This window comes from Centroberyx affinis, unplaced genomic scaffold (genome assembly GCF_046629955.1).
Source record: "Centroberyx affinis isolate AG114_WGS23_722 - 3 ecotype Tasmania unplaced genomic scaffold, CSIRO-AGI_Caff_v1 ptg008046l_1, whole genome shotgun sequence".
Lineage (NCBI taxonomy): Eukaryota > Metazoa > Chordata > Actinopteri > Beryciformes > Berycidae > Centroberyx > Centroberyx affinis.
In genome coordinates this window covers 1-12,634 of record NW_027284023.1, presented here as the reverse complement: position 1 = coordinate 12,634, position 12,634 = coordinate 1, and the positions used below count along the sequence as shown (strand labels likewise).

At 40.5% G+C, this 12,634-nt stretch overlaps 1 protein-coding gene across 1 annotated transcript in view; it reads right to left on the bottom strand.

The window, feature by feature from the left end:
• Nucleotides 1–12,564, bottom strand: part of LOC139639973 (focadhesin-like) — a gene marked incomplete at both ends in the record, with an annotated part of 30,338 nt that extends 17,774 nt beyond the window's left edge. Inside the window, 6 exons of the mRNA XM_071514144.1 lie at nt 614–740; nt 1,721–1,848; nt 2,691–2,792; nt 3,109–3,213; nt 10,613–10,897; nt 12,308–12,564. Coding sequence (XP_071370245.1) covers nt 614–740; nt 1,721–1,848; nt 2,691–2,792; nt 3,109–3,213; nt 10,613–10,897; nt 12,308–12,564 — 1,004 coding nt within the window. The remainder of the gene's footprint in view (nt 1–613; nt 741–1,720; nt 1,849–2,690; nt 2,793–3,108; nt 3,214–10,612; nt 10,898–12,307) is intronic.
• Nucleotides 12,565–12,634: the final 70 nt, after the last annotated feature.

Below are 12,634 nucleotides of genomic sequence, written 5' to 3'. Positions count from 1 at the left end.
AGATCATTTGTCGATTGCGGCGGAAAATGCTGACACAGCACTTTGACCTCATTTGAGTTTTCAATTACTTCTTTGCAGATTGAGCAACAAAAAGAACTTAGGAACTTTTTTTAAAACTATTTTTTAAAACTTTTTTAAGACAAGCAACTTCTGTTGATAGTTTTAAGAAACAACTCAAAACCCGTTTTTATGAGCTTGCTTTTAATTAATTTATTTTAACACCATTGTTATTAATTCATACTTCTTTTATTTTTCTTATACTTGTTTTATGTTTTTTATCTAGGATTGTTAGGATTGTTTATTATTTTTAATTTATTTTATACTTGTACTTGTTTTATGCTTTTTATATCTAGGATTGTTCTTTATTATTTTTTTTAATTTATTTTATTATTATACCTGTTTTATATTTCTTATACTTGTTTTATGCTTTTTATATCTTAGGATTGTTTTTATCATTATTTATTGATTTGTATTGTTTCTCTTGTAAAGCACTTTGAGCTGCATTTTATATGAAAGGTGCTATATACATAAAGTCTATTATCATTATCATCATCATTATTATTATTATTATTATTAAAATTAATTTCATAGTCAATGTGTGTGTGTGGCTGACCTCTGCCCGGCAGAGCTCCTGTAGTCCTTGCAGGGCGAGAGCAGCAGGGGTTGCCAGGTCTGGCTTGGAGCACTGGTTCAGAGTGTGTGTGATGGCAGCCAACATGTCGCCTCCATGCTGGTAAGGCCTGAGATGGACACACACACACACACACACACACACACACACACACACACACACACACACACACACACACACACACACACACACACACACACACACACACACACACACACACACACACACACACACACAAAAAGAAAAGTAGTGGTGAAACAATTCTTCAACATTATGGGCAGTTTTGACAGTATGTTATTTTCCACTATTTCAAAGTCCAGTCCAGTCCTGTCAAGTCCCATCAAGTCCCACCAGGTCACGTCAAGTCACATCAGGTCATGCCAAGTCATGCAAGGTCACACTAAGTCACATCAAGTCACACCAAGTCACATCAGGTCAAGTCCAGTTACAGGTCACATCAAGTCACACCAAGTCACGTCGCATCAAGTCACGCCAAGTCACGCCAAGTCACGCCAAGTCACGTCGCATCAAGTCACACCAAGTCACGTCGCATCAAGTCACACCAAGTCACGTCGCATCAAGTCACACCAAGTCACGTCGCATCAAGTCACACCAAGTCACGTCGCATCAAGTCACGCCAAGTCACACCAAGTCACGTCGCATCAAGTCACGCCAAGTCACGTCAGGTCACATCAAGTCACGTCAGGTCACATCAAGTCACGTCAGGTCACATGAGGTCACGTCACACCAAGTTACGTCAGGTCAAGTCAAGTTACAGATCACGTCAAGTCACGCCAAGTCACGCCAAGTCACATGAGGTCACGCCAAGTCACATCAAGTCAAATCAAGTTACACGTCAAGTCAAGTCACACCAAGTCACATCAGTCAGACATAATGTCACATGGTATCACATTATGTCATGTCACATTATGTGATGTCACATCGTGTCGCGTCATGTCAAGCAACGTCAATTCAAGTCACGTCTCGCCATGTCACTTAAAGCCAAGTGAAGTCCAGTCCAGTCCAGTCCAGTCCAGTCCAGTACGGTCAGTCTAACGCTGAGTGAGTGGGAGTGGGTGCTGGGCCGACCTCTCTCTACAGATGTCCCTGAGGCAGGCGGCCCTGGCAAGGATCTGCTCCCACTGGGTGTCCCTCCCCACCACCACCCTCCAGTCCTGCTGGCCCAGCAGACGCTGCAGCTCCGGGTAAACTCGGTCCTTATGGAGAGCATCAACAAGGTCAATATGGGCCATCGCATGGAAACCTGCTACAATATACTAATACACTTTTCAGCTTTTAGAATCTATTACAATATCAGGAAAAATCAGTATAACAATATCAGGTTCTATAACATTTTTTACTCATTTTGAGGGACGTTTTATTACATTTTGCTGCATGTCTCATGGTACACTGGTAGGAAATAGATATGAATTATCAGTATACTGTAATTACATTCAATTTGCCAATGAATCAACACACACATTCTCACTTCCCATATGACTTCTTCTTCTTTATCAGGGTTATTTCAATGTATTTTGTTTCCTTTATGCACGTTTCTGCATTTTCCACCACATAGATTCTGTTATCCAATTTCAGTTGAATCTTCAGTTTGCATTTTCATACTGTATGCATTTGTCATTCACTTCTTTGTCTCATTAAATTCTGCTGCTTTTAATCTGAATACCCTACAAACGTGGTGATTACTCACGCTTTTCATATATGTCTACTTAATAGATTTAAGTGTTGTAATTGTCAATTGTGTTACATTTGATACCCCTCATTTGCTCTATTCTTACTTATTTTCTATTTCATTTGGATGTATCATATTACTATTTCCTGCTGCAACGACCCAATTTCCCCACAGGGATTATTAAAATTTGATATAACGGTGAGGTGAGATGCTTTTATAAGCCCCCTTGGGTTTTTTATCTCACCCACACAAATCAGTTATTTTGTTCTGAGCTATCTTTTTATCCTTGCATTTTTATCACTTCACATCTATGTTTTATCAGTGTGCAATGCAAACTAAGCCTGAGCGGTGAAGGGAAAACTCACTGACCTGTTTCTTCCAGAGGACGGTCATGAGGCGCATTGCCACAGCCTTCAGCTTGGGGGCGCTGGCCAGCATCTGGAGAGTCTGCAGCACCTGGGGGACGCATAGCTGGCACCAGCCAAACACACGCTGGATGTTAATGGACTTTCTGATGATCACACTAAATCTTTACACAGTGGAACACAGCTGCATAAACTGTTGTACATGAGGGCGAGGCTTGCAAGAGTAATATGATCATATTCCATACACAGCAAAGAGGTCATGTGAGTGATGAGAGGATAGCTTAATGGAATTTATGGAGGTGTACACTGTATTGCAACAGACAGATTCCAAAAAAAATAGGCAACCCTGCAGAGGCTTATCTCATATTTCATGTCATGTTTCACTGTACACCAGGATAAGGAAGGCCAGAGGTGCTCAGTACCTTATGGGTCCCAAAGTGTGGCAGGGAGTTCAGCACAGCGTGGGACAGGAGCGGGTTCTTCTCCTTCCCCAGCTTGAACAACAGAACGGGAATGAGCGATGGCACCTGCAGAGAGACAGACCAGAGTGAGGTCGGGTAACTGAAACAGCGAGATAAAGCACTTTTTTTTTTTAGGAGAATATACTGAGAATTCCTGAATCCAGATGTGCTAAATTGGTAGAGATTTTTTCAAACGGATTGACTGTCGTTATCAAACCTAAATGCGGTTCTGCTAAGTATTCGTCGAAGGGTGTGCACACTTATCGCGACCGAGGTGTTTTGCATTTTCAATACATTGTCAGAAATGACTAGGCTTTTGTTTTTATCTTGATTTGATTGCTTTCTGTATCCAAATGAAATCAAAAGGGTCTGGGGTTTCACTACAGGTCTCAAGGCAATAAAAACTTGAAAAATTTGGCAGGGTGTGTAGACTTTAGTCCTATTCACATATAACTAGTATTATGTGGGGGCCTCATGAAATTAATGAATTACCCCCCAAACCCATTCACACAGGATAATGAAATTCACTGAAATCACCAATCAAGATTTTACAATTTGTCACTTTCTAATTTCATTTGCGCTGAAAATGCATGCCTCTATAAATTCCACTACTGCCTCCATTTCTCTAATGTGATGACAGGAAGATAGAACTCACACGCAGAAGAAGAAGAAAAATAAATTGCATGCCAAAAAGAAGGTTCAATTTACAGAGACATTGATTTGCATGGGATTAGGATTATCAGGGGACCTCTGTCTTCGCCAGAATACAGTAGGTAACCATTCCTACAGTACAAGCTGAATCTGCTGGTGGTGCCATTTGGCATTTGGTGCCAGTATTCAGTAGCTTTAAACTTGACCATTTTCAGAAACTAAATTCCAAGTACTGCGTGTTTCCACAAGGATTTCATCCTTGTCGGGGTGGAAAAGCCTCTGAAACAGCATTTAGACCATGGGACACTAAAACTCTCCATTGAAACCCAGGATGATGATAGTATGAAAATATTCATGCATACTTCTCTGGAATCCAATCAGAATGTCTCATTAGAATCAGTTCAGGTTAAAGTCTTCCCATAGACAACCAGGGTAATATTGATCAATTCTACAATAAATATCCATCATACCAAGGGAGGACGACACTGACTGGACCATGTATTATTTCCAATAAAAGGCCAAAATCCACTGAAATATTGGCAAACCAATATATCTGTCTAACACAAGTGTTTACCCAAGTTACTGACCCTGACCCAAAATGCCTGGAGGGTTGAAGAAACAGACTATCAAAACCAAAGTGCTGTCAGCTGAGGAGTTGATCAGTTCAGAACACATGAAAAGGCCAAGAAAACCCCAACATTCACTTTGCTAGAAAGCATTAAGCATAAATAGAAGCAGGCAAGATTCTAAACAGACAAGCTCTATGCTAAATGTCTTCTGATGGCACCAAACAGTAGCCTGCTTTCCAGAGTCACTAAGTGGTTGCGGTCACTGTGGTTTGCAGAAGTATCTGTGGATCGTCTTTAGTCCCTTTAGTGTGGCATTAAAACACAGTGGTCTTAGTGTCGCTAGGTCCAGAGCTCAGAACTCTGACTTCATGACCCACTGACTTCATACTATCCAACCACCACTTTTAACTGACTGCTTCATCCACAACCTGCCCCAACCCCACGCACATCTAATAAAACAAGGGTTCTTCAATGGTTCTTTTGTTAGGGTAGTGGTTAGGGATGGGACAATATATTAAAATTCAATATATCACAATACAAAAATGTGGCAATATGTATATACGTGATATCGCAATATTAGCTACATTACCGAAATTATATTATTGTCACTTTGTAATGACATTTTTAAATTGTTGTTTGCATTCTAGCAAGGCAATGCCATCGCTAGAAAGATTTGTGGCTCAGAAATAAACAGAATTCTGCACAGTCATACTTTGTTGTCACTGCACTTTTATTTATTACGTCGTATCGTGGTTGTATTGAATCCTGAACCCTGTATCGCGTATCGAATTGTATCGTGAGATAAGCGTATCGTCCCATCCCTACTAAAGACCCATTTTCCTATATAAAACCATTTTTGTTAAAAGTATACATACCCATACATATACACAAATCACAGTAGTGTGAGCTGTGGCAACTGAATCTAGAAACGGTGGAGATTAACTGGTCCAGACTAAAAGCTGCCCTCTCCTTGTCTTGCCCCAACCCCCCTATGACAGAATGTACCCTCTGACCCCTGGTCATGCGCGGCCGAGCCCCGTCTCGTTTCCAGCCAAATGCGCTTTGGTCAATTAACGGGCTCCGTGGTCCATGGACGAAGCTTAGAAACTGGAATGAAGGACAGCGCAGGGTTAATCGTCTCTCGTTCCCTTGAGTGCTGAGGTTAAAAAATAAAAAAAAATGCGGCCCTAGTCTGGGGTCTTTGGCCCCGTGTAGTCGACAGCTCTGCGGTGTTGCAGCCGGCCTTCATTAACATAAAGTACTTAACACTGCTGCCCCGGACCTCGGCTGTCGCATAGCAACCCCTTCACCTGCATGCTGCTTGAGAGGAGGAGGGAGGACAAAAATGGAGCAGTGGGAGATTTTCTCACAAGGTGTTTGGGCAGCAAAGGGGGCATAATGGGGGCATAATCATCTTCAACCAGAGGACCAAGTTCAAACCCGAGTATTCTTGAGCAAGATACTGCCTGATCATCAAATCCAAGAAAGCCAAGTCGATACTTGTGTCCTTGTACAGAACGTTCTTCCCAAGTTGTCTTAGAGAGAACGCTCTTCTCATGAAAGTAAGAACAGAGAAGCTTCCTTACAGTTTGAGATGGACTGTGTTCTTCACGTTGTGCGCACGATTAATTATTCATTTTCCCAGCTGTTAACCGGCTCTGTACTGTGGATAACAGCGCTGTTCGGACGTGATGCGCCGTTGTCGCAATGAATCTTGGGTCTTTCAATTGGTTCTCGACGGTCAACTCACCATCTGACGCATCCTCGATACTTTGAGGTTGGCAAGGAACTTCCGGCTTTTCTATCCATCCTCCATCCGGTTGTTCTTTTGTTTTGGAATCGTGCTTTGGTGGTTAGATATTACGTAAAACGTGAGGACACAAGAACGCAAATTGATAATCAGCCACTGAATCCCTACCAGGGGCAAGATAATAGAGTTTCCCCATGGGGATCAATAAAGTATCTTAGAATTCCATTCACTAATGTCTTCCAATAGTCCTTTCCACCTTCAAACTTCCAATACTTCCCTATCACAGTGCTCTGAAATCAGCCACAACAAACAAAAATGTCATTTATCATGATGCGAGGATGGATTCCGCTGCAACCACCAAGGTGAAGACAGGGACTTGCATTGCCGGTGGTGCGTTAACTTGCCGTTAAATCCGCTTGTGAACGGCACCCTTGCATCTACACACTGCGGCGCAGGCGGGCTTGCGTCGTTATTACCTGCATCTTCTTGTTACGAAGAGATATGAGGTCAAGGGGGATCAGACTGCAAAGCGGCAGCGCTGAGAGAAATGAATCCAGGGTTTCCAGAGCGCGCGCGAGGTAGGCAGATGCGAGGTGACGAGCTTCCAGCGAGGAGGGAAATCCAATGGGTTTAAATGTGCCAATAACCTTCTACCGACGCATCAAACGACCGGAGCAAGTGGCACCCGGGGAGCAATTAGAAAAGCAGGGGAATACTCCGAGGCGTCTAACGAGCCCTAGTAATGAGGAGCCTATAACACATTGTGATATTTCACATTATCTTCTGGAGCAAGTGACTCCATTTGCGGTCCCCGAGGGTCGTGGGGAATGTCTGTCGGTTTTAACCCTCTCTCTTCATAGAGCTGCGGGAGGCCAGCTGAAGGCGACTGGAAAAAACACATCTGGCTTGGGAGGAAAAGGTGCTTCTCTTTGCTGCTGTGAGTTAAAGCATTTCAAAGTCAGTGTAATAGAATATGATGTTCAAAAGATGCAAAAGTATTGTAATGTAAATTAAATAACCCATACAGGCTTTGAAGGCAAATGCAGATATATTTGGGTTGAAGCTGCCGATAACTGATATTTTGTGCCATATTTTGACCATTTTCATGCAAAAAAAAAAAAGATTTTTATTCTTGTCAGGGTGGAAAATGCTCTGAAACTGAATTTAGAGCATGGGACACTAACTAACTCTCCATTGAAAAACATAATATTACTAATAATAACAATAATATATTCAGGCTTACTCAGGTCAGTTTAAGGGCTTTCCACAGACAACCAGTGTAGTATTGATCAATTCTACTATAAATATGTAATCAATCAAACCAGATCTGACTTTAATAGAAGGCCAATTTCGAATCAATAGATGAGTATAACTGTAATATCTATCAGTATTTTTACTACTGTGGATATTTTCAATTAAGACATTTGCATACATTCCTTAAAGCCGTAATATCCAAATTTCTGACATTAAATACCAATAAATAATATATATCATACATTATAATGACTCGACTGCCTTTCTTTTTTGGGGCGTAAACCATTTGCTGTGGGCGTGGCCAGCAGTGAGCTGGTTGTGGCTATCAAGGTGAGGCTAGCGGCCACAGAGAAGGAAGTCACAGCAACAACATTGGTGAAGGTGTACAATTTAGAACTGGTTTTAAGATTTTATTGATCACCTACAAAGCAGCGCATGGCTTAGCCCCACCCTACATTTCCGAGCTCATACACTCATATACTCAACAGTATACTCTCTCTTTGGCAGTCAGGGCCCATAAACTCTGGAACGACTTGCCACTAGATGTACAGTTGGCCAAGTCTGTATCATCTTTCAAGTCTCTTAAAATCCTATTTTTATGAACTTGTCCTCTCTTGACTTTTTATTATTCCATACTATTTTATTGCTCTCGCTTCTGTACAGGTCTTATATTGCCTTCTCTTGACTTTTATTATTATATACTATTGTTTTTATGTTCTTACTTGTGTAACTGTTCTTATATTGTTTCCATTGTTCTTCATTTCCCCCCACTGTTAGTGCTGTTTGACTGTAGGGCACTTTTTTAGAAAGGCGCTATATAAATAAAGTATATTAATATTATTATTATTGGCATTGATTTTTTTCTTATACTGCAGATTGGCTGTGTTCACCGCCTGCTTCTTGAACACCTGTGGAGGCTTTACAGATGCCGGTTACCTCAGCCTCAGGACAGATGCTGCTTCAATACAGTGTGGGGGGGACATGGGGGGGAAAACAAGCTGGTATGTGACAGTCACCAGCAATAGAGAAGGAGCGCCATCCAGACCAAATAAGCATAATTTCTATCTTTAAATGACATTGAGTCGTTGCTCCCAACAGATAGCAGGGTTCCTACACATTTTCAATTAAAAAATTCCATACTTTTTCCAGACCTTGATTTGTTTTGAAGATTTTGTCTGGTGTTCAATATGATTTACGCAGATAGACATCTTGCCCCTGCTAACTAGGTCATATCACTGTATAGATGAAGATTGTTCTTCACAGCGACAAATATCAGAATATGTGAGATGATTGGCAGGGTTCCTACATGGTTTCCATTTTAAAATTCCATATTTTTCCCAGACCCTATGTTCTTGACTGGATTTGATTTTGGTGGGTATTTGATATAATGCATGCTGACAGCGGCTGGGTAATAAGAGCGTCCCTCTATCTGAACATTATTCTTCACATCAACAAAAACTGTGGACTCAAAGTGGCTCTACAACAACATAAAAGCTAGAATTATGTGTGTATCGGACCTAAACCGCAACATTTTCCATACTTTTCCAGACATTTTTTTCAAATTTCCAAACTATTCAAAACCTGGAAATGATCAAATCCATTTTTAATACTTTTCCAGACTTTCCAGACCTGCGTAGGAACCCTGAGATGGGCAACGTCACACTAGGACTGAACGATTTTGAAAAAATATCTAATTGTGATTATTTTGACTAATATTGCAATTGCGATATGATTTGCGATATTAGAGGGAATGATCATTTTTACATCATTATTCTCATTTTCATTGAAAAACGTATTAAAATGATTATGGTGTGATTTTTGCGGGGATCTGTACCAAACAAAGATGTTTTCTTAAGTCTGTAGAATATGATGTGTAGGCCAGGACATCTCTGCAGCACCACAATATTTACTTTAAAATGGTATTTCGACACACATTTCGCCTTTAACAAATATTGCGCCTCCTGCGATTTGAAAAATGCAGTAGGCCATATTGCGATTTCAATAAAATTAAAAGATTAATTGTTCAGCCCTACGTCACACAAAAAAATTTAATAGAAAACTGAGATATTAGCTCTAAGAGTAAGTGAGTAAACTCTTGAGCTGTATACACACAGTTCAAGTCTCTCTAAATCCAGTCAGGAGGAAAGAGACTAAAAGCTTGAATAATGTAATAGAATTGACTTGACTGCAGTCTATATTTAATGATAGAGTGGATGAATGATCCAACTCAATGGGAGTTGGGAGGTGTGAATCCCCTGGTATGGAGACACTCACCTGTCTTAACTCTGTATGATCCATGAGATGTAGCCTTACATCGGTGGAGTTGTCAAGCTATAAAACAGGCTTGATAAGCTTGTAGTGCCAATTTATTTGTCTTTTTAGGAGCAACATAAAAATAGTGTGCTATTTAAGTATGCTAGGCTATTCGGTAGTCCTCCCCTCTGTCCAATGACTGTCCAACTCAAGGCACACTCATCATTATGTTTTAACAAGGATGTACACAAAGGAAAACACGGAGATCTATTGGGCCCTGGAGGCAGGGAATCAACCATCTTCTTCCCCCTTCTACTCTTAATAAATAAATAAATAAACCCTCTGTTTCTACAAATGCTACTTATTCCTATTGAAAAGTTCCATACTGGAGAAAATCACAGCAACATTACAGTTGAAAACAGACAGGTTTGCTGAAAGATGGTCACCATTAATACAGGCAATGCCAGAACGTTAGTCACCTCTTTTTTCCTATTCTTACTTTTATTTATTTCATTGTATTTATTTTTATTCCTATTACACTTGTTTTTTATTTTGTTTTTTTTTCTTTCTCAGGTATAAGCCACAAAGTATGTTAGGTTAATACTACAGTTATTGTATTGTAAATTCATTGGTGGTACGAATGGTGCGGTATTTGATTTGTGCTGCTCATGTTTATGTATTATGAAAATTATTATTACCAATGTTATTTCATAACAATGTTCAGAACAGACATGAAAAGTTCAGAACAGACATGAAAAGAATATAAGTTAAAACAAGAGTAATTGTATATGCATCTCCTCCAAGTTGTATGTTCTCTGTATTATGTGTGTTGAATAAAAAATCAGTTTAAAAAAAAAAGAAAAGTTCCATACTCTTGCTTTGACTAAGCACCAAAAACGCCCCCCTAGCCGAATGTTCAAGCCCGGGTGGCTTTGCAACACACACACACACACACACACACACACATAATCTTGTGTGGTTCATCTACCTGCGAGGGGTCGGCCGTGGCGATGGCCTGGCTTGCGTTCAGCGCCAACCGGCAGACGTCTTCCCGGCCGGTGACGATGAGATGGGTCACGATGAGGCAGAGGGAGCGGGGCGGGGGCGGGGGCGGGGGCGGGGGCGGGGCCAGGCCGGGGGACAGGGCCGAGCCGACCGACAGCAGCCAATCGCTGGCCGCCGCCGGGTCGCCCGCCGCCTTATGCAGCACGGACAGGGCCACACGCAGCTCGCTGTACCAGGGAGTGAGCGGGAGGGCCAGAGGCGGGGCGGGCTGAGAGGGAAGAAGACACATGAAGGAACGCAGCGATAAGTGAATTAGTGAATACTTACGTGTGTCAACTAATAGATTCATGAATGAACAAACCGGCAAATGAGCAAAAGGAATAAATGCACATATTTCAAAGTAAAAACTAAATTTCTACGCTTGTCTAACATTGAAAACACTGAAACCCTGACACATTCAGTGGTTGAAAGTAACTAAGTACATTTACTCAAGTATTGTACTTAAGTACAATTTTGAGGTACTTGTACTTTACTTGAGTATTTCCATATTATGCTTTTTATACTCCACTACATTTTAGAGGGAAATATTGTACTTTTTACTCCATTACATTTATTTCACAGCTAGTTACTAGTTAATTTTCAGATCAATATTTTATTTTATATCTGATCATCTTTATAAAATAACTATAAAATAGCATTGTTATAGATTAGACTACCCAGAAGTATAGCTAAATTGTTAAGATTAGCTTCACGTTGACAACTTTAAAATGCTGCTTACATGTACATGTATGTCAGTAAATATATATTCCAATATATATTAATATTCCAATAATTTATGAAAAATATAACTCTCTAAATGGGGACAGTTTGCATAATGAGTATGTTTACTTTGATACTCTAAGTACATTTTGCTGCCAATACTTATGTACTTTTACTTAAGTAAGATTTTAAATGCAGGACTTTTACTTGTAATGGAGTATCTTTACATTGTTGTATTGCTACTTTTACTGAAGTAAAAGATCTCAGTACTTCTTCCACCACTGGAAACATTGAAACCCAAGATGATAATAATACTATGACTAATAACAAAATATATTCATGCATACTTGGGAATCAAATAAAAATGTTGCTTCAATTCAGGTTAAGGGGCTTCCCATAGATAACCAATGTAGTATTGATCAATTCTCCAATAAATACAGTATGTACTCAATCAAACTGCATCACATTCATCATATCAGAGGTTTAATAACAGGCCAATATCTGCCTCATGTATCAGTCTAACCTTATCCCATTTGTTTTGGACTGTGCGTCAAACCTCAGATATGCTGGTAACACTTTACAATAAGGGTCACTAAGTTAAGGGTTAGTTAATGCTTAATAAGCATTAACTAACCCTTAATTAACAGTTAACTAATGTGTCTGGTAATCATTTACTAATGGTGTTCATGTTAACTAAGGTATTAATTTATACATTATTTAGTAGTCATCTTTATAAATAATGTATAAATTAATACCTTAGTTAACATGAACACCATTAGTAAATTACACATTAGTTAACTGTTAATTAAGCATTAACTAACCCGTATTAAGCATTAACCAACCCTTAAGTTAGTGACCCTTATTGTAAAGTATATGCTATACACATATACAGTAATTTCAATGATTCTGACAGTGTTACCTGACTGGGTGTGTCAGTCTGCTTGCCGGTGCAGTGCAGCAGGCTGTGGGCCAGGCGGTGGTTCAGGGTGTGTGTGCGCGGGTCGGCCAGCGGCTCGGTGAGGCCGGCGCAGGACAGCAGCTGCAGCAGAGGGAGGACCAGGACCGGGGTGGACCAGGGAGCCAGGTCGGCCTGCTCGGGGGCTAGACTCAGCGCTGTGTAAAGGAGAGAGAGAATGACAAAAGATGAGGAGAAATAAGATGCAAGTTTATTGATCCCTGTTGGGAAATTGGGTTGTGAAATAGGATACAGCAGGGACAAATAGAATATAATTAAAAGTATGATATA